Below are 22776 nucleotides of genomic sequence, written 5' to 3'. Positions count from 1 at the left end.
CCAAACACTATAGGGAACAACTAGCGGCAATAATTAAGAAAAATACAAAAACTGTGAAAGAATTTGCAGATAGGATGAGGAAAATTAATGCATTAGGGTAGGATGCTGAGGTCAATGATATTTTGCAAGAAGCAGAGCAGAGGGTCTCCAATTCTTTTTTATGTGGGCTGCATGCGGAAATGTCAGAATGTGTGTGGACAGGGTGTCCGAAAGATTTGCGCACAGCAGTGCGGTTAACTACAGAGTGTGAGGAGATCAATTTGTCGACTGGAATGCAGGGCAAATGGACAGTGTTTGCAGCTAACATAAAACATTTCAAGTTTGGGCAAACAGGCCATGTAACGACAAAGTGTCCCCAGCCTCATGGTGATGTGAATAAGTAACAGTTTTAAAAGTAGAGGAGCAGGGAGAAGTGAGGTATTTAACACTAGCTGGGACCCCTGGTCCACCTATGGTCTTCTTAGTAAGACTAGATGCTACAAAACTGTATGCAGAAGTGGATGCGATAAGAAGAATAGTAGGGAAAAAGGATTCCATGATATTATGAGACACAGGAGAACATGTTTCAGTCACCAGTAGTGATTTGGTGGAATGTAAGCAATTGGACCCACCACAGTACAGACTGCGAGGAGTGGGAATAAAGACATCACACCATTAGGACAGTGGACTTAGGCATCCACCTGGATACGGCTTAACTGAAACAATAATTACAGATTGTGGCACACTAAATTGAGGCCTATGACATGATTCTGGGATTAGATTTCTTTTATCAGCATTGTGCCATAATCAACTTCCAGCTACACAGGGTGGAAAGTGGCAGAAAAATGGTTCAGTTAGGTTAAGTCAAGGTAGAGAGGCGGCAAGGAGAGTGCTGCGAAAGGTGAATCAATTAAACCATGAACACCCATAGAAAGACTTTGTTCGCATGATTATGTATCTAAGGGTCCTGGAAATTACTTTGTGTCACTGTTGAGTCTAGCTTGCCGGTATGAATTTTGTGTGTGATGGAACCATTAGAAGAGAATGAAGTATTAGATCAGGTGGGTTGTTCATTTAACAGAAATATCATGCACATATCTGTTTCTATGTACCATTTCAGCACATAGGGCATATGATTAACAAACCATTTGCTAATTGCTAATATCTTGGAGGAAGAAGGATGGGACATGTGGGGGAGTCAGCCATGGAGAACTGCCAGACATCACTGAAGCTGTATGAGGACCAAAAGTGAAGCCTCTAGAGGGAAGCAATAGGGAACAGATGACAGAACTACTTCTGGAATTCAGTGATTTATTTTCTCCAAAAGGACTATTATCAGGTACGCTTATTACACAACACTACATACCTATAGGAAATAAATCTTCAGTCTACCACAAGCCATACAGAATAGCTAGGTACTTGCACCCACTTTTGGAGTTATTAATCGATCAACAGCTGAAAGATGGAATAATTGAAGAATGTAATGTCAACAGTGGGCAGGAATAGTTCTGCAAAAAATAGAGGTTTTGGTATGATTACAGACACCTAAATGTGAAAACCATAATGGATGCCTACTCTTTCCCAAACATCACAGAAATTATGGATAATTTAGAGCTATGCTAATATTTTTAACAAAGGATTTGACGAGTGAGTATCACCAGATAGAGCCTGCACCGCAGGACTGACAAAACAGAATTTCAGGCACCCTGGGACGACTACCTAATCAGACGGATGCCATCCTCATTAAAAATGCACCTGTAACATTTCAGAGATTGTTGGACGCAATACCCAGAAGTCTGAAACAATGGCAAAGCTCTGTGTATCTTTGTGAAATAATTGTCTATGGAAGTGATATCAAATAGCATATGCAGTGGTTAAGGGAAGTATTCCTAAGGTTAGATAGCATACCGAGGACATACCACAAGATGGAGTTAAGACAGACCCAAGATTAATTAGAGCTGTATGGGAATTTCCTGTACCTTAATCTGTAAAAGAGTTGCAATCATTATCGACTTGTGAACTATTACCAGTGGTTGATAAAAGGATATGCCGATATTGCCAGAAGGTTACACAATTGTTAAAAGAAGGGTACCAAGTTTGTATGGTCAGAACAGTGCCAGCATGCTTTCGAGGAGTTAAAAGAAGCTTTAAAATTGAGTCCAATTGTGCCGTTTCCTGATTTTAATAGCGAATTTGCTTTATTATGTGATGCATGATAACCATGCAACAGGCTGTGTCTCATCAGAAGAGGTGGAATGTGCAGAACATTCAGTAGCTTATGCTCAAGGGAACTGAATTCTGAAGAATGAAATAATTCCACAATGGAGAATGGGATGCTAACCTTATTTGCGGACTCACGTATTTCAAATTTTATCTGTACAGTAAAACATTTAGAGTAATAACAGCTCATGTGGCATTAAAATGGTTGTTGGGGTTAAAGAATCATTCCCAATAGGTTGACATGATGAACAGTAAGGCTAAGCGAATAAGATTTTGAACTTATATATAAAACTGAGAAGATGCATGGAAATGCAGATAGCTGAAGTAGAAAAGCAGCAGTATTCATATTACTCAGAATATCAGGGAACCAGAAACCCAAGTAGAGGTCTTGAATAGGGAAGTAGTTAATAAAACGGCTGCAGTCCATAGAAGATAGTGTTTCAGCTAGGGGTAAATTTGTTGCAAGAAGGGCAGTATTTAAAGGGTCTAAGGAAAGTACAGAAGGAACTGTTACTGAAGATGAGGTTGGTTTCAGAACCTGAGCACAAAGGCTTGCCCTTTAATTTGGAGTAGCTGCAGCATCAGTGAGAACTGATGGAAGAAAAGTTTCCATTTCCATTTCTGTAACAGCAGCAGGGAAACAAGCACATCATGAGTGCTACATAATTTGTGCATAACTCATCACATGGGGAATACTAAAGAAATTTGTAAGAGTAAAAACTCAGCGACTTATTAACTGCAAAAGACAAAGGAAGATATGTAGAAATGGAGGAAGCAAAGTTACAAAAATGCCACTGAGAGAATCATAGTCTGTCCACGTATGGTAATATGAGTGGGGCAGGATTCCTGTGCAGTGAAATTGCTAATGGGACAAAGGAGGAAAGAAAATGCAATTAAAAAGTGGTCCAGCCAGAATCGTACTTGCAGCAGGTCAAGGCACATGGATTGTACCCTAGCTTTGAGAACATGGTAGTAGCAGATAGTTGTTGCAAGAAATGGAGGGGTACATCAAGGAGGGTAGAATGAAAGGTGAATGCTTTCTTATTAAATGGAACAGTATTCAACATAATGGGGCCTACTTTCTGCCTGTCCACCGTGGCTGCACAGAGATAACTCACTTTAGTATTTCCCAGCCACATTTGTACTGGCCAAAGGAGCCCATGGAAGCGCCACATGCCACAAATCTGAGAAGCTTATATCAAACTCTAGAGCCAGAACTAATGTTATCTATAAAAACACTTCTGAATCAGCAGGAGGGACCAATCTCCCTGGAAACCTTATGCAGCGTGTAAATTCATATTGTGAAAATCAGCACTGGAAAGAGACAACACTGACTATTGTCATACTAACCACCACAGCAGCACTCGTTCTGCTGAGCCTGGTGGTGTTCCGGTACATAAAAAACAAAGAACACCACCAAGTTCAGACCCAGCCATAGTTCAGATTCCACCTCATTGGATAATTGAATCATAAAAGCAGCAGAATGAAGCAGAATTCACAGTGATATAATATGAAGAATAACTGATTTATTTTCGCTTTTAAGTGAGGAGTAGAGAGTATGAAATGATTGTGCAAGAAGCACAGTAACGAAATTAGTACCATGGTGTTCCAGTTAAGGTTCAGGGCAAGGGGGTCTATGGAAATGTGTAAGATTCAGTGAAAAGGTTCAGGTAACTAATTGTTAGAACGATTCTTAAGAGGGAAAATAACGCTGGAAATAATGGTCGCCAGTAACACTGATGTAATGGGTAGTTTAGTTTGGTCAACCTGAGAGACAGTCTTAATTAAAAGGTCAATGTAGTGTATCGACCATCAATGGTAAAAGAATACGCCAGAGCAGAAGAGAGTTGAAACAGAGCCAGCTGCAGACGGGTGAGAGTGTTATGCATTGTGAAGCAAAACATGGCCAACTTGCTTTGCAAAGCAGAGCCAGCTGTGCATAGTATAGCAACAGCCAATGCTGCAACATGCTAGTGGAAAGACAGAAGCTTTTCATCACTTGCCACCAGAATACTATTTATAACACATGCCTTAAACCCTAAAGAAACAAACTGGAGTGCCGAAGTACTCAGCAGTTTGTATACTACATGATTCTTGTCCCACTATCACAGCCTATGCCACATGACTGTGACACACAGAGTGACATCCTGGAATGCAGCATGGGTCCAGCAAAAAGAATGCAAGACAGGGCAGCCTGCCCTGAGTCATAAGCAAGCTGTCTGTTCACTCTAGATGCTGACTTCTGTGAAGATGTGTCAGAGCTAGACATACAGCAGTCTCCAACAATGAAGGCCACTCCGCCAAAGCCATATGCACACAGTTTACTTTGATACAACATGTCCCGTGGATGATGCAAGCTCATATGCCAGTTGCCATGCAGTTCTAAGGCAGTCTGTTGTGACCTTGCAGCAAAATAATGGTGCTCTCTTCTGAAGTCGCACATGGTCAGCCCTGCCCTGGACTTTGGGATATAGTTTCAGTCTCTATGAGCTGTCACCCCATCCAAGAAACACTGGAACAATTCACACAAATCCATCAGCCCACATTAACTTTTTACTGTCCTGCTTCCTTTCTTCCTACGGCCCTCCACTGCCGAGTCTGGTAGGCATTTTCTCTGTGTCATACTGCACTGTCTGTAGCTGTGTACACAGTTACTGTGGATGTGGGGTTACCCAAAAAACACTACCTCATTTCATACATGCCCTGACATCATTGGCATAGTTCTCAGTTGACCGGAATGCCATCTTCCATGCAGAACACGATCATACAGACATCTGGTTGACAGTATGTAGGACTGTATCATGAATTAAGCACAGGACAGGGGTGTTGTTTGCTGCTTTAATTTTGGATAACAGTGTAGTTTTGGCCATTTTGCATTCAGTCCTCAATTTGCACATTGAGTCTTCCTCATTATTTTCAGTTCTTCCTTACTAGCAAGCCAATCACGAATGGCTCTTTCTGGTGGAGGAGGACCTAAATGTCACTCAGCTGCTCTGTTTCCATATTGTTCTGCATATGCTATTACCTTCAATTTATAGCTCACATCATATGAAACCTCTCTTTTTTCCATTAGGAAACTACTAAAGAAAATACTCTTCTGTTACCGATAATACAAATGACTTTCAGTTCAAGTTCACTGGCACTGTAGACTGCAGTGACACATCATAGGCTAGACAGTGTTCTGGGTTTGTGATGGTAGGGCAGGAGGGACAGTGTTAGCAAGCTTGTGAAGCTCCACAACTCATGTTCATCGCATCGGTGCACTGCTGCTGCCAGTTGAATCCAGTGTTGCCAGATAGATAGGTTCCCAACAGCATTGAATATATGGCCTGTTTTTTAAGCCTGGCAGGAATTTTACATCAAATAAAGGACATTTTTACATTTTGAGTAAAAGACACACCTGAATGTTGCACGAAATTTTTTGAAGATAAAAGTGTGTCTTACTCCATAAAATATGGAGTGCTTTTGTTCTCTCTAAAATATAAGGCCCAACTGACGATGTTTCCTTGTGAGTGACACTCTTTGGGTCTCAGTGACCTGCCCTTCTTTCCTAACCTTCCTCTTTCCAGATGAAGGAACTAATCATTCCCTGAGCTAGGGAAGTTGCTTGTACTTTTGTGTGCGTGCATTGTCAGTACTAGCTATTCCACCTCCTGAAGTTAAGTCATGGCCAGCCATTTTGTCTGACCAATTTGTAGTTTTGAGTCATTCCAAAATGTAAGCACAAGAGTAAAATATAATTTTCTGAACCTTATCTTTGTTTTTTGCATCATGGTTTAGCTGTAGTATCTATTTTCCTGTCTGGGGAGGAAAAATATAAATAATTTCTCACATCTATTTTTTGAAAGTTACAAGTAGAGGTTACAATGATATGAAGACTGTCATAACATACCATACCTAACTTACTGATCATTATGACACTTCCTGTGTGCTGATTTAAACTGCATACACCATGTTACAAAATACATTTAGTTTGGCTACAGTGTTACAGGCATTTTAAGTTTAAATTCATCATGTTTGCGGCCAGATTTGCAACTAAAAATACTGATTAAGTTGTGATATCCAAAGAAGAATTTAACGTCAATGATTCTTACTACACAGAAGGTAGGTCAGGAACAAAGTTTACATTTTTTGTTAGTTAAATTCAACCTAAACAATTTTTTAAACAAATGTACTGTAAAGAAAAGAATTTATGGGGAAATTATTTTGTGGATGAAACAATAAAAGTTTCATTTGCTGAATAAGTTACAGAGTAATACATCGGTATATGAAGGCTGGTGCATTGTTACACATTATTAATACTAGCTTTTTGTTAAAGATAATGGATAGTAAGTTTGAGAGAGAGAGAGAGGGAGGGAGAGGGAGATATATATATATATCTATATATATTACAAAACTATATTCAAATCAATTACAACTGATTCAATTCAGAGAAAAATATAAGAAAATGTTACAAGACTTCAGAAGAAAGGGAAGAGAGCAACTTAGCAAATGTCTAGTTTTAAAATAAAGGAAAAGAGGAAGAAAGAGTTGTGAAGAGTATGTACAAAGAAAGTAAATGCAAAACCACTCTTGTCACTGGAGTGTAACAATCAGAACCCTATTTAGGTTCATACTAATCCGCATAAACTTCACGAAAATCAGTAAAAAGATAGTTACATCCACGAGCGCAACATGGAAATATGCGGTAACAAACAAATTAATTGTTAAAGTGCAACAACTTCCATAATGTTTAAGGAAACATAAACAACACAAACTGAATAACAAGGTTTAAGAAGGAGAGAAGCTAACAGCTGAATTTTTTACAACAGAGATGACAATCTGTCAAGCACCTGACGGATGGCATACTTAATTATTTAAAGATCCGAAGACTAAGATGCACAAAGTGCTGCAAAAACACTACATAGTATTTTCACCTCAGGGAGCTTATAAACAATGTTATGCAGACAAAGAAATGGGGCAAATAAAAAATACTTTCATTCATTACACATTTTGTTGGTTTTGAATACACCTCGATGTATGTATGTATGTATGTAGGTGTCATGCCAACTATCTGGTGAATGCACTGGCAAGAGCGTTTTTTCTTGAGGTAAGGAGTTACTGGGACATGTGGTTTACTGTTAATTCATGTATACTATGAACTCGTGTAAAAAGTGTAAAAGCTGTAACTCCTAAACTTCACTTCACATTAAATAATGAAGTTCACTGACAAAGAAGTAAAATGGAAAAATTGATTGATGTTGACAGGCAACAAAAATATAAAGAAGTTAATGGTACCATCACTGATGTTGTATCAGAAATTGATAAATTTTATATTTAACATTTCACTGCTTCATGAAAAACTCACAATCTGCTGAATTAGGGATATGTGCAAAATCGATCTCTCAAATCTGGAAATCTACAGACAGACTTTGTAGATAATGTTTCTTTGATTAATGAAGACAAAAGTTGAAGTGCTCATTCATCACATGCACAAGTACAGTCTTCACAGGTTGCGCCTGAATGCTGCAGGAATATTTAATCATGCCACCATCACCAATGAGATCTAACACATGAAACAGTTTCTGTTGCTGTGTTGTCACATAAATAATAGCTGATGTAAAGATGATCTCATGTCTCCAAAAAATTTGATAATTTTTTGAGATGGCTGTACCTACCTATTTGAAAACAAGTACACGATATCCAGTTTGTGATTGAAAGTATTTTAAGTGGAAATGGACTGCTATTCTTTACTGCATGTAATGGTGAAGTTGTGACAGATGCTATTGGTGGTACAATGAGGAGAGGAGTGTGGAACCAGATGAAACAAAGAAAATGGCATGCTGGCTGATTTTTATGAATGTGCACAAACTCAGATTCAAGGAAAAACTACGTTTTATGGTACTGGAAGATGGTTTCTGGACAACTGCGTGAGCATAAATTACATTCAGGTCAAACTTTTTGCTCATATTCAAAACTATTATTATTTTTTACCTTACACTATCATAATACTGTTGACCCAACAACCCTGAAGGTTGAAAAAACCAAACTACTTCTCATATCTAAGGATGCCGGGTATTCCGGTGGAAAGTGGTTCTTGTGGGGATCAAATGCTGCAGATGAAGACAATTGCAACAGATGCTTGCAAAGATCTGCATGTTGATCTGATAAATCCTGGATTGTTTGTCACTGTAGAAATTTTAAATAAAAGAGGTATAAAACAATATCTATGGCATCTCTGGCTATGGAAATGTTTTTGAAACCCATTCCACAGGCTAAAATTTTTTCACACAATACAAAAGTGACAGCACTTTTTGTTAGAACTGAACAAATCTGAACATAAATAAATCAACGAATGATTATTTAAAAAGCAACCGATATTTCTTATGTGTTTAGAATTGGGAAATACGACTGAGTTGCAACATGAATCTTTTAAGAAGAAAATGTAATATAATGAAAAACTGAAAGACTTGTGTGTTTAAATCATATGATTTATGTATAGTTTTAGTTTCTTAGAGTATCCAAAATTGCACTATGAATGACGCTATTTGTGCGAGCCATGTATAGAATCTATGGTGTCCAAAATGCAATTAGTTTTTGACTTTCATCTTCAAGATTACAAGTTTTAGATACAATTACTGCATGCCTAATGTAACCCATTCCGTATGTATTTTTATTTTAAAGGAAGGGTGCAATTCAAACAATTTCTGATTTAAATATAATTTTAAAAAATTCTTTGAGGAGCTACCTTTAATTCCACACAGCCAACTGTGTGAACACATCAATCATTTAGAAAAGGAAATGTTACTATAACAATTAATGAAACTCATTTTTCATGTGTGTGATTGTCCAAGAGGAAACTTGGAATTACTCTTTCCTCAGCTGAATTCTACTTTTGATTCAACTGACCATTAATGAGTAAGTATACTGTTGTACTCCATTAAGAAATAATTGTATCTTTATCCACTGCAATTACCAGGCCTACTGATTATACAACAAATTCAAATTATTTACAACATCCAACATCAATTGGTGGATATTTAGTGCTTCAGTCATTTCTACACTGAAGTAAACAAATTTAATAACTAATTTACAGATTCTGTCAATTCTTCATTGAATTTTTTCATATGTAATTAGTATTAGAAGCTATGCTCATTTTTTGATAATATTTCAATGAACCCTTTGGGTTGTTCATTAAAATTATTTAAACTAATACCGCAGAACAAGAGTAATTAGCTTTGATGTTGGATAACTGTCACAACACAGCTGACCCTGACACCACTACTCAAATGTCCTGAGAAACCACCGTGCATATGTTACATTAACCTCTCAACAGAGCACATCATTTTGTGACAAGAAATTAAAAATCTTCTGTCATTTACTCAGCCATAACCTTACTGGGGGATCAGAATTATTTTGAGAAAATATTAAATTCTTTATAAACTTGACAACTAAAGACAATATGATTCATCATTGAAGACTTAGCACACATCGAGTTAACTGTGTTGCAAAAGATATGTATAATACTAACATCTCTATTGAGACACTGGGCTTAACAGACCAAGTATTATTTTAAACATTATACATACTGGTTAGACAGAGATGAAAGGAAACACAGTTTACCAGTAAAATGAAAAAAGATAAGGCATATGTACCCTTTTGCAGCAATTATTTGGTTGGTATACTGTTCATGGCACTTTCTGTAATTTTAATTTATAACAGATACAAATAAGAGAAACTTAAATAATCAACAAAATATTCTCCTTCACTATTTACAACAGTCTCTGAATGCTGAGATGACTTTCATTCTGTAACTGTAGAAGTCACCTGGTTTTAAGGCGAAGAACTCATTAAGCAAGGCACTGAGCGCATTTTCATCTGGAAAGGAAGTTCCTTTAAGGCTGTTTGATTGAGAGCAGAAAAGGAGAAAATCTGAGGGTGCAATATCAGTTGAATAAGGTGGGTGTGCAATGACCAACCCCTAACTCCTGTGTACAGTTTTTTGTCAGTCTAGCAGATTGTGGGCAGGCATTTTCCTTGAGTACTGTCTTCCTGGTCATTGTTCATGTACAGCATCTGCAACCAGTCTCAGCTGTTGACAGTAAATGTCAGTAGTAATCAGTGGTTACATCTCAAGGATGCAATTCATAGTAAACCACACAGAATGTGCATTATCTTTTGTGGATGCTTTTTGTTGATGCTTTGTTTGGGCTCAACCATTCCTTTCTTTTCCTTATTTTAGCACAAAGCTACCATTTCAGATCAGCATAATGATACAGGGCAGGAATGATTAGTGTTGTTCACATACAACTGATTAAAGGCAAGCAAGAATGTGCATATGGCCTCCATTTTTGTGATTTTGGTTAAGTGCATGTGGTATCCACACACCCTATTTTTGAGCCTTATCCACTGCACACAAATATCAGAAGGTCATGAAATGACCACAGTTCATCGAATTTGCCAGTTCTCAAGTACAGTGACATGGGTCATTGTGAATTAATGCATTTAAACGATCTCCATCAAACCTTGAAGGTAAGTCACTAATGGCAAAAAAATTCTCCCTAGAATGAAAAAACAATTTTCTTGACTAGCTCTGTCCAATGGTATTAAATACAAACAGGATGCAAATGTTTCTGGCTGCCTCCATTGCTTTTACACCTATATAGAACCCAACAATGCTCCTCTTTCTCCACTTGGCACTCCAATATCTAGTGGCCACAGTTCCACTTACTATATTCAAATGACAAAATGACAATATGTAGACTCAAAGAGCAACAGTGAACTACAAATAAAAAATGACAATTGATTATCAACTTGTGCACCAGCCTAATATTTAGGAAAAACTGAGATAATATCAGGTCATGAAAACAATAATTTCTTAACAGTAGCTGAAAAAACTAGGGGGGGGGGGGAGGGGGGAGGTGACCATTGAAATTAGTTACATCAGACTCAGTCAGGAAGTGTATACTTGACCAGACATCAGTTTCATCAGATGAATGGTCAAATCAGTCACAAGAATCATCTGCTGATAGAAGCAGGAACTCTTCTTGTTAAGATTGCAACAATCTAATAACTAAAATATTGTGCTGACTTTACAGCATGACTGAAATATGCAGTAGAAGTGGAGAAACCTTATTGGCATCACATTACAACCTTCATCTCCCTTTAGTCAGGAAATACAGTGTTATGGTGTTAAAAGAATTACACTTACAAGAACGGAATCTTAGCTTAGCAACAAAAACTGGGTCGTAGTAATAAATGATGCCTTGGGAGGAAAACTGAATACAAAATGGGGAAACAATACATACAATGTCCCACAGGGCTCAGCATTTGATTTATCCTGACCTACATATATGTTGTGCTAAAACCATTGGAGATGCCTTCTTCAAAATCTGCAATGCTTGCCAATAAGTACACTGATAATCAGCAAACACACTCATACTAAAAACAGCCAGAAGAATAATGGATCATGCTTGCAACTGGTTTACAGGCAACAGAATAAAAATTCAACCTTTAGACTTACATAAGCACACATGATGCAACTCCAAACAAGTCCAAATGGCTTACAGATACAAGGAGATATCAATTACAGGCACTGGATGAGGATTTATGAGTTAAGTTCTTGGGCATTTGGATGGATATTAAATTAAGGAAGCACCAGCATGAGAATTAGTTAACCAAAAAGCTCATATCTCTCTGCCTTGCAATTAATGAGTGTTCTTCCAGAGTGTCAACTTGCAGAAATGCTTCCTAGCATGCTTTCACTCAGTACTACCCTATAGTATAATCTTATAGGACATGGCAGCTATAAACAAATTAGTATTTATCCTATACAAGCTTATAGTACGAATGATGTGATGTTGACAACTGAACACCTCGCATAAACCTCTTCACTGACCTAGGGGATCTTGCACCTACGTGTCACTATGGAACTACCTATTGGCTTGTACATTAAGTAACAAAAATTTTATTTATTTGCAGTTGGATTTCCCAGAAGATATTTCCAAAAACAAGTCAAAACTCCAAGAGATGCTATCATAATTGCCTCAAGGTGAGCAATGCTGAGGGGATCAACCTGAGAAGTTTACCATTTTCTTGACCCCATTTCAATTGAAACCCAAGCAGACACCAAGGAATTGTACGCAGTATGTATCATTTAGTGTGTGTACAGTAATGTCTACTTCTTCCAGTAGCAGGTTGTTTCTAATTACATTACATGTTATAAAATGAGTCTTCAAGGGATGACCTGAACTGGTAGCTGCAACATTAATAAGGGTAATGTGCTGTGCAACATGGGACAGGAAGTTTGTAGGTAGTGATCATGATTTATTATCAAACTTATGGGATTGGCACTGAACTGAATCTGAAGAGAAGGGAATTCTGTAACAAACTGAAGAGAGTTGACAATATTAGAAAAAAACATAGATCGACCAATCTCTCGATCTCTTTTACTGGCAGGAGTTTGTGAAAGGCTCCACATATGTGCCTCCTCTTCCAACATCATTGGATGAACTATGATACTACATGCCAACAGCAGCGAGTTTCCTAAACTGACACGGTTGCAAATGCATGGATCAAGTCTATAACATGGCTGCTTAAATGTGTTGAAAAGAATTTTGATTTTTGTGATCAGTAAATGATGAATCTGATCCTAAACACAGCTGTGAAAACCACCTTAAACCACATGTGCACACACATGAATTGTAAGCAATGGGAAGATCATATGGTTCCTTTGTAAATAAAGGATTTGCAAGCATATATAGAAGTAAAAATCCGACACCAATTCTGTACCTTTATTTATTACAATATTACAGCTTTGTGAAATCTGATGATTTTAAACATCCTGAAGAATTGCTTATACAGGTATAGTTTCTTTCAGTAAAATATGATAATTTGCCTTGATGGGTTGCGTCTTATTGAACGTTTCAGAAATTTTTCCATAAAATTAAATTTGCTTTCAACACTGTAACCTCTGCTTTGGCTAGAGATGGGATGTGAATGTTATTCATTTGTTCATTCCTTGATTTACACATTGCATTCCATAAATGAAGATGTGGATGGAAGTGGGGTGAGCCAGTCTGCAAATCTTAAGGAAGAAGCTCCCACAGGAAATTTACCTCTGAAGTATACTGACAACCAGCTGTTTGTGACTAGTGCTAATCTACTGACACTGCTAATTATGGAAACTGCTAATGGATTATTTTGTATGTAAATGTACATTTACTACTATGTAAAATATCACTGTTGCTCCTACTACATTAGTCAGCTACTTATTTTACCTAATATCTCCACATACATCGATACTCCGCTATCCAGCTAATGGCGCACTGGGAAGGGTACACCATAACCCTGCTGGTCATTTTCATTCCCATTCCACTCGCAAATATGAGGGAAAAAGACTGTCTATGTGCCTCCATATCAGCCCCGATTTCTCAAATTTTATCATCATAGTCCTTATGTGCAATGTATGTTGGAAACAACGAAATTGTTTAGCAATCGGGTTCAAATGGCAATTCTCTAAATTATCTCCATAGTGTTCCTCCAAAGAACATTACCTTCCTTCTGGAAGTTCTCATTTGAGTTTCTGAAGCATCTCCATAACACCTATGTACTGTTTGAACCTACCAATGACAGATGTGGCAGCCTATCACTTAATTGCTTCTCCAGCAAAGTATTACTTTGCTATCTTGCTAGCTTGCTCTAGCTTCTCATGTATTTACCTAAAAAAGTTCACAATTTCACAATTAATACAGAATATTGCTGACCATGTGCCAGTATCAAAATGGTCAGCCCAATTTATCTGCATCATTAAGCCCTAGCATTTTATGCTCCTGAGACCACAAACACTGCATGTCACTAGCTGACAGAGCTAAGATGTTCACTGCACAACTTCATGTACTTCTCAGGATCACTGTTATCGTCACACATCCTATTTGTAGATTTGCTCAGGTGTCTACCACTATTTAATCTAAGTTACATATTTTCAAAGCAACAAGTGGGGTGGGGGGGGGAGGTACACATCAGTGATTTCAGTGCCAACCACATGACATGGTTTTCCAGACCACACAACCAGAAACACACTGTTCTACACACTTGCTATGGGAGCAGCACTCCATGAAGTGGACACTATCCCTGAACCTCTGGCCCTGGTGCCATGGAGACATCTTGTTTGACCTGTGATCTCTTTGACTGCATACGAAGGCCAGTATGGCCTTTTGTATTTTCACGGTAAGTGGTCACCAACTACAATCCAGCCACTTTGACAACTACAGGTATGCCCTAGGACACTGTACTGTTCATTGTTTTGGCCTAGCTCCTCATTTGCACATCCCTGACTACTATGTGTGGCATTCTCATTTCTGTAAAACCCTACTTGTGGAACAACAGTACTACTGTTTCACTTACTGTCCTGTCTACTTGTGATGCCAATGCATCCCTTTAATTTGTTTAAAATGGCATAACATGAGTCAAAGTCTTGGCCTGTTACCTGTGAATCAGCTACACTCCTTTACATAATGTGAGCTGTCCCTAGCATGATCATTTGGTTCCTTGACCTGTATGCTTGTATCATCACCACACATTTCTGTGTTGAAGAAGCCAACATTTTGTGCCTGAAGAATGCTTTGCAACTGCAACAAGTTTGATTATGAACAATGAGATCAAGAGCAAGCCAGTACCTAACCTTCTGCAATTGTATGTTAAATGTTCCCTAATCATTGTCTAATTTCATTCCTGTGACATATTTATCAATTTGAGCATCTCTTTACCTTACTAAGGTCATAAATCATATGTAAAAAATTTATCTTTCTTCTTTAGATCTGCCAGGACTCTAATGACAAGGTCATACATGGCTTCATCTATGTACTACCATTCACCAAAAGCCATATACAGAGTTATTCTATTACTGAAAATTTTATAACTAATACAACAGGCACCACAGAAGCTGCCACAATATACACAGGTTGTGGCCAAAGTATCAGGGCTGATCTACAACACACGAATTTTATCTCTCTTTTTCATAACCCAAAATTTTTTTAGGTCAAATGTAAGAATAATATTCACACAAAAGATAACAGCCAATGATCTGTTGAATTGCATTTATCAGAAGTTATTGAAAGGAGGAATATTTCTCAAATGACCTACACTATTAGAACTTACACTTCACCTAAATGTGAATTTTGCGACCATCGCACACAGCCATTATACAATATAGTTGATACGAACAAGGGCTACATAAAACAAGATTATACCAGTCACCAATCCCCTTCCATTTCTATTTCTATTTAAAAGAGTTAGCACATAACAGGTGGAATGAAAGTCAAGTGCAGAAGTACAAGAATACTCTACAATTATGAACAGCAACAAGTTCCAAAAAACTGACAATCTGCCAATTTCACTGCAATGCATCTTTTACTCTACAAACTTAACAAAAGACTTATTACTTGACTACAGGCAATATATCAGACATGTAAATACTTACAATATTCTCAGTTACACTCATTTCCAAATTTAATTCAGGATCCTCCTTGATAAAATCAGTGGACCACGATATTCCCAATGGATCTTCAATGGACTGAAAGAAGGAAACATTCTGTGAATTATAACTGCTTGCTAACTTCTGTGTGTATATGACAGCTCTACCTATTCCTTTCTCATGAGTATCATCCAACTTTACAGAGATTCTTATCGATTGGGAAGAGTGAGTGTCAGAATGCATCCAAATCAGTTCTATTGTCTCTAATTTTGCTATCAGCCATTGTGTAGTATTTATTTGGCATACTTTCTCTTTCTATTCCTGTCACATAATCCACTCTGATTTCAAAGGCACTATGGGATGCTTTATCGGGTGGTCGTACTCCAACATACGAACTTTATATATGAGTGCAGCAACATTTCTAAATTAAGCTCAGGTAATAAATAGATGCAAATAATCTTCCAGCTGTAAACCCATAAACAAGAGGACTTTTGTTCATTAATCAAATGAATATGGCATTCCACACATTATCAGCAAAATTTACCAAATTTAATGCTATTTACACCATGTATTTTCAGTGCCTGCTCTTTAGGAAACAATTAAAATTTATATCATTTGTACTGGATGAAAATCATACAGAATTACATACAGCGAAAGCAGGATGTCAGTAATGATGTAAATACAACAGTGAATAATGACTGGGAACTCTACAAAATACCAATCACATATCATAGTTCCACATCATCTGTTATAGCACTGTGACACAGAGGCATGTAACAAGATTAACAATTTCTTCTCCCTGTCGCCGTTGGATAAGCAGCTGCCAGCAGCAAGTCGTATACTCTTAGCTTACTTATTTGTTACATAGTTTAATTCTTAATTTCTTTGCATGTTTTTGGATACTTGCATTGTTTAATTCATAAATTTCGGGCGTATTATAGTATTTGAGAGTTGTAGTATCGCGGTTTAGTATTTACTTCGTAGATTCTTACTTATATTACATGTAAGTTTCGTGTAGGAGGTGTTATTTCGAGTTTTAGTTACTGTAATCATAAATTCAGGCAAATTGTAGCGCAGTCGTTAGGCATTTGTACAGGTTAGTTCATATATTCTTTGCGTGTTTCTTTGTTGTGTCTTTGCGTGTTATCTAGGCACAGACTCGTGTTTCAGTAACTGTTGTTCAACATCAATTAGAATGGACAGGGACTGTGATTGCTGTGTTCGGATGAGGGCTGAGTTGGCATCCCTTCACTCACTGCTGCAAGCGGCGCTGACTACGGTCGCGCAGCTTGAGGCTGTTGCCAATGGGCACCCTTGTGGGGAGCCGGACTTAGGTATCACGGGGATGTCAACCTCGTCCCGTCTGTCCCCAGATCGGTCTGCCGCTGTGGTTGCCCCGGTTGCTGCCTGCAGTGGGACTGAGCCCTCGCCTGTGGTTGATTGGGAGGTTGTTCCAAGGCGTGGCAGGCAGCGAAAGATGTCCCCGGAGGCTGATCAGAAAGCCTCCCCGGTGCGTCTGACAAACAGGTTTCAGGCACTGGCTCTGGCTGAGCCAGATGCAGCTGCCTGCCCTGTTTCAGAGGATGATTCTCGGCCTTCAAGGTCCAGGCAATCGCAGAGGGTGAGTTTATTGGTAGTTGGGAGCTCCAATGTTAGGCGCGTAATGGGGCCCCTTAGGGATATGGCGGCTAAGGAGGGGAAGAAATCCAGTGTGCACTCCGTGTGCATTCCGGATGGAGTCATTCCTGATGTGGAAAGGGTCCTTCCGGACGCCATGAAGAGCACAGGGTGCAGCCAGCTGCAGGTGGTGGCACATGTTGGCACTAATGACGTGTGTCGCTTTGGATCTGCGGAAATTCTCTCTGGATTCCAGCGGCTATCTATTTGGTGAAGGCTGCCAGTCTTGCTTACGAGATGAAGGCAGAGCTCACCATCTGCAGCACCGTTGACAGAACCGACTGCGGACCTTTGGTGCAGAGCCGGGTGGAGGGTCTGAATCAGAGGCTCAGACGGTTTTGTGACCATGTTGGCTGCAGATTCCTTGACTTGCACCATAGGGTGGTGGGGTTTCGGGTTCCGCTGAATAGGTCAGGAGTTCACTACACTCAGCTGACAGCTACACCAGTAGTGGAGGCTGTGTGGCTGGGCGGTTTTTTAGGTTAGAAGGCCTCGGGGAAAGTACGGGGTGGGCTGCAATCTCAAAGGGTGCATGGCAAATACAGGACATGCTTGGATCAAGGAACAGTCAGAATCGTAGTTGTAAATTGTTGTTGTTGTGCTGGGAAAGTCCCTGAGCTACAAGCGCTAATAGAAAGCACAGAAGCTGAAATCTTTATAGGTGCAGAAAGCTGGCTAAAGGCTGAAATAAGTTCGGCAGAAATTTTTACGAAGTCTCAGACGGTGTTCAGGAAAGATACGATTAGGCAGAATTGGTGGTGGAGTGTTTGTGTCTGTCAGTAGTGGTTTATCTTGTAGTGAAGTCGAAGTAGACACTCCATGTGAATTGCTATGGGTGGAGGTTATACTTAACAGCTGAACTAAGTTAATAATTGGCTCCTTCTACCAACCTCCAGACTCCAATGATATAGTTGCTGAACAGTTCAGAGAAAATTTGAGTCTCGTGACAAATAACTACCCCACTCATATGGCTATAGTTGGTGGGGACTTCAACCTTCCCTTGATATGTTGGCAAAAATACTTGTTCAAAACCAGTGGTAGGCAGAAAACATCTTCTGAGATTGTCCTAAATGCTTTCTCTGAAAATTATTTTGAGCAGTTAGTCCACGAACCCACGCGAATTGTAAATGGTTGCGAAAACACACTTGGCCTCTTAGCCACAAACAATTCAGAGCTAATAGAGAGCATCATGACTGATACAGGGATTAGTGATCACAAGGTCGTTGTAGCTAGGCTCAATACCGTTTCTTCCAAATCCACCAGAAACAAACGCAAAATAATTTTATTTAAAAAAGCGGATAAAGTGTCACTAGAAGCCTTCCTAAGAGACAATCTCCATTCCTTCCGAACTGACTACGCAAATGTAGACGAGATGTGGCTCAAATTCAAAAATATAGTAGCAACAGCAACAGAGATTCATACCTCATAAATTGGTAAGAGATGGAACTGATCCCCCATGGTACACAAAACAGGTCTGAATGCTGTTGCAGAGGCAACAGAGAAAGCATGCGAAGTTCAGAAGAATGCGAAATCCCGAAGATTGGCTAAAATTTACAGACGCGCGAAATTTGGCACTGACTTCAATGTGAGATGCCTTTAATAGGTTCCACAACGAAACATTGTCTCGAAATTTGGTAGAAAATCCGAAGAAATTCTGGTCGTATGTAAAGTACACAAGTGGCAAGACGCAGTCAATACCTTCGCTGCGCAGTGCCGATGGTACTGTTACTGACGACTGTGCCGCTAAAGCGGAGTTAATGAACACAGTTTTCCGAAATTCCTTCACCAGGGAAGGCGAATGGAATATTCCAGAATTTGAAACACAAACAGCTGCTAGCATGAGTTTCTTATAAGTAGATACCTTAGGGGTTGCGAATCAACTCAAATCGCTTGATTCGGGCAAGTCTTCAGGTCCAGATTGTATACCGATTGGGTTCCTTTCAGATTACGCTGATACAATAGCTCCCTACTTAGCAATCATATACAACCGCTCGCTCACTGATAGTTCTGTACCTACAGATTGGAAAACTGCACAGGTCACACCAGTGTTTAAGAAGGGTAGTAGGAGTAATCCATCGAACTACAGACCTACATCATTGACGTCGGTTTGCAGTAGGGTTTTGGAGCATATACTGTATTCAAACATTATGAATCACCTCGAAGGGAACAATCTATTGATACGTGATCAGCATGGTTTCAGAAAACATCGTTCTTCTGCAACGTAGCTAGCTCTTTATTCGCACGAAGTAATGGCCGCTATTGACAGGGGATCTCAGGTTGATTCCGTACTTCTGGATTTCCGGAAAGCTTTTGACACCGTTCCTCACAAGCGACTTCTAATCAAGCTGCAGGCCTATGGGGTATCACCTCAGTTGTGCGACTGGAATCGTGATTTCGTGTCAGGAAGGTCGCAGTTCGTAGTAATAGACGGCAAATCGTCGAGTAAAACTGAAGTGATATCAGGTGTTCCCCAGGGATGCGTCCTGGGACCTCTGCTGTTCCTGATCTATATAAATGACCTGGGTGACAATCTGAGCAGTTCTCTTAGCTTGTTCGCAGATGATGCTGTAATTTACCATCTAGTAAGGTCATCCGAAGACCAGTATCAGTTGTAAAGCGATTTAGGAAAGATTGCTGTATGGTGTGGCAGTTGGCAGTTGACGCTAAATAACGAAAAGTGTGAGGTGATCCACATGAGTTACAAAAGAAATCCGTTGGAATTCGATTACTCGATAAACAGTACAATTCTCAAGGCTGTCAATTCAACTAAGTACCTGGGTGTCAACATCACGAACAACTTCTGTTGGAAAGACCACATAGATAAGATTGTGGGGAAGACGAGCCAAAGGTTGCATTTCATTGGCAGGGCACTTAGAAGATGCTACAAGTCCACTAAAGAGACAGCTTGCACTACACTCATTCGTCCTCTGTTAGACTATTGCTGCACGGTGTGGGATCCTTACAAGGTGGGATTGACGGAGGACATCGAAAGGCTGCAAAAAAGGGCAGCTCATTTTGTATTATCACATAATAGGGGAGAGAGTGTGGCAGATATGATACGTGAGTTGGGATGGAAGTCATTCTATTTACGAAATTCCTGTCACCAACTTTCTCTTCCGAATGCGAAAATATTTTGTTGAGCCCAACCTATATAGGGAGGAATGATCATCAAAATAAAAAGAGAAATCAGAGCTCGAACAGAAAGGTTTAGGTGTTTGTTTTTCCTGTGCGCTGTTCGGGAGTGGAATGGTAGAGAGATAGTATGATTGTGGTTCGATGAACCCTCTGCCAAGCACTTAAATGTTAATTGTAGAGTAGTTATGTAGATGTAGAAGGAAGTCCTCCTTGCTCTGTTGGCACCAAATATGTACTTAAGGCATTCATTACATACAATCATTAAAAAAAAATTAATGCAAAGGTAATGGTTTGTAAAGATATGCTTGTTACAAGTGCTGTTAAAATACTATTGGTAATAACCTACAAATAACACAGCTAACTAGAGTCAACTGGAAGACCACAAACATTTTTGAAAATTGCTGGTATCATAGGTTACAATTGTTCACCATCCATGGAAATTTAGCTTTAATACCCCATATTTGTGTCATGACATTCTTACTACACTTCCTGCACAATACAGTGCTTGTGTGAAAACTTACATTATGCTCAGATCCATCAGATCTAGACTAAAATACTAAGAAGGTAAGAAACAGCAACCTCCTATGGAGGTGGGCAGGATGATGTGGAGAAAGGAACAGAAGAAAAACAGACAGAGAGAGAGAGGGGTGGCAGAAACAGATGGACAGAGAGGGGTGGCAGATGGACAGAGGTGGTTGGCTGATTGAACGATTAAAGGCACCAAACTACTGGGTGATACATCCCTTCTTTCTCAAACAGGTAGGCAGGTCTACATGACTGTTGTAAGAGAAAGCCTACCACACACAATCCAGAGGAAGAAAAACCCGATGTCTATGAAACTGATATAAGGGACAAAAAGAAAAACAGGAGACAGAGGACGAAAGGCAGGCCAAGGTGCCCCATTTAGGGAGCAGCCAGAAGCACCAGAGAGCAGAAAGCAATGAGGGGACATATATCCCCCAGTCCCCACCACTTACCAGAGGTACTCCACTCAGAAACTGCCTCGGAAAGACTAGCAACATAGACAGGGCAAGAGAAGTACAGAGACGAAAGATTAATGGGAGAGGGGGGAAGAAGAGTAAAAGAGCAGGTAGGGTGAGAACCGGGCTGGTCAACCAAGTCTAGCCAGCCACAGCCTGGTCTGGGCAGAGGGGGCAACAGAGTGTTCTGCCAACCCCTGAATGTGCCGATAAGGTTAAGTTGCCCTCCCTTGAAGAGAGTGGTAAACGCCCTCCTCATGAATTTATTATATAAAACTAAGTCAGCCACTGAGGCATCAGGGGTAGTAAGTCAGGGAGATTAAGATCATGCCACAGGGAGGCTAGGTTGGACAGTACAGCAAAATGTAGACCACTGTTGAACCGGAATGACGACAGTGGTGTGGTACTGGAGGAGATGACTGTGAGACCACCAGATACAGCTCATGTGGAGCTGGCAGAGTATGGTAGAATGCTTGTGAGGGGCCTGCATGGAGGACCTCCATAGATTCATAGTCTCCTTATCACAGGTTGTTTGAAGTCACAGTGATTCATTCCACATTTCAGGTTCCTAAAACTTGACGGTGTGATACTGATCAGATGTCTGTTTCCAGAATACTGATTACCAGAGCCAGTTTACCGGTAGCCCGTTTGGGCAAGCTATCAGTAACTTTGTTCCTAGGGATCCCAATGTGATCCAGAGTCCAAACAATCATCACTGAGCATCCACAGTGCTGAAGGGCATACTGGGAATACTGGTTAGCAATGACCAAGGTATGCTGAGGGTAATACTGCTTGAAAGCTTTAAAACTGGTCAAGGGGTTGCTGCAGATGAAGGACCCACCAGTGGAGGAAAGCATATACTCAAGAGCATGAGAGATGGCTACAAACTCTACAGCTTCCAGCAGGGAAGACAATTCAGTAGGACCCATGACAGTGTAAGCAAAGCCTATGTGATCAGCAACCATTAAGCAAACAGTATAGACTACTGCTGAACTCCAGGATGTACCAAGGATGGAGAAAAATTGGTGGCAGCGGGCCTCAGGAGGGTCCATGTCTTTTGGACCTCATGATGGGTCAAAACAAAGCTGTTTTTTTTTTTTTGTGGTTTTAGGGCGCAAAACTTCTATGGTCATTAGCGCCCAGCCCGTGACGTAGGAAACAGGAAAAAACGAAATTTAAAACCAGCAGCAATGGGAACAAAGTCATAAAATTTGAGAAACTAAAGGCAGAAGGAATGCTTAAAAAATCCACTATAGAAAGGGGTTGGTTGTCCCCAAAAAAAGCTTCAAATGACTGACGTCATTTCACTGTCACTAATAAACTGGAGAACGC

General features: G+C 39.7%; 1 protein-coding gene across 8 annotated transcripts in view; it reads right to left on the bottom strand.

The window, feature by feature from the left end:
- The window catches only part of LOC124719913 (zinc finger protein 708-like), a 120125-nt gene that overhangs the window by 42462 nt on the left and 54887 nt on the right, over positions 1-22776 (bottom strand). For all 8 annotated transcript variants that reach the window (XM_047245103.1, XM_047245099.1, XM_047245104.1 and 5 more), the window contains one exon: positions 15659-15751. In XM_047245103.1, the coding sequence (XP_047101059.1) occupies positions 15659-15751 (93 nt within the window). The remainder of the gene's footprint in view (positions 1-15658; positions 15752-22776) is intronic.

This window comes from Schistocerca piceifrons, chromosome 11 (genome assembly GCF_021461385.2).
Source record: "Schistocerca piceifrons isolate TAMUIC-IGC-003096 chromosome 11, iqSchPice1.1, whole genome shotgun sequence".
Classification (NCBI taxonomy): Eukaryota; Metazoa; Arthropoda; class Insecta; order Orthoptera; family Acrididae; genus Schistocerca; species Schistocerca piceifrons.
Note: the sequence above shows the minus strand (reverse complement) of the source record. Positions and strands in the feature narration are given on the sequence as shown.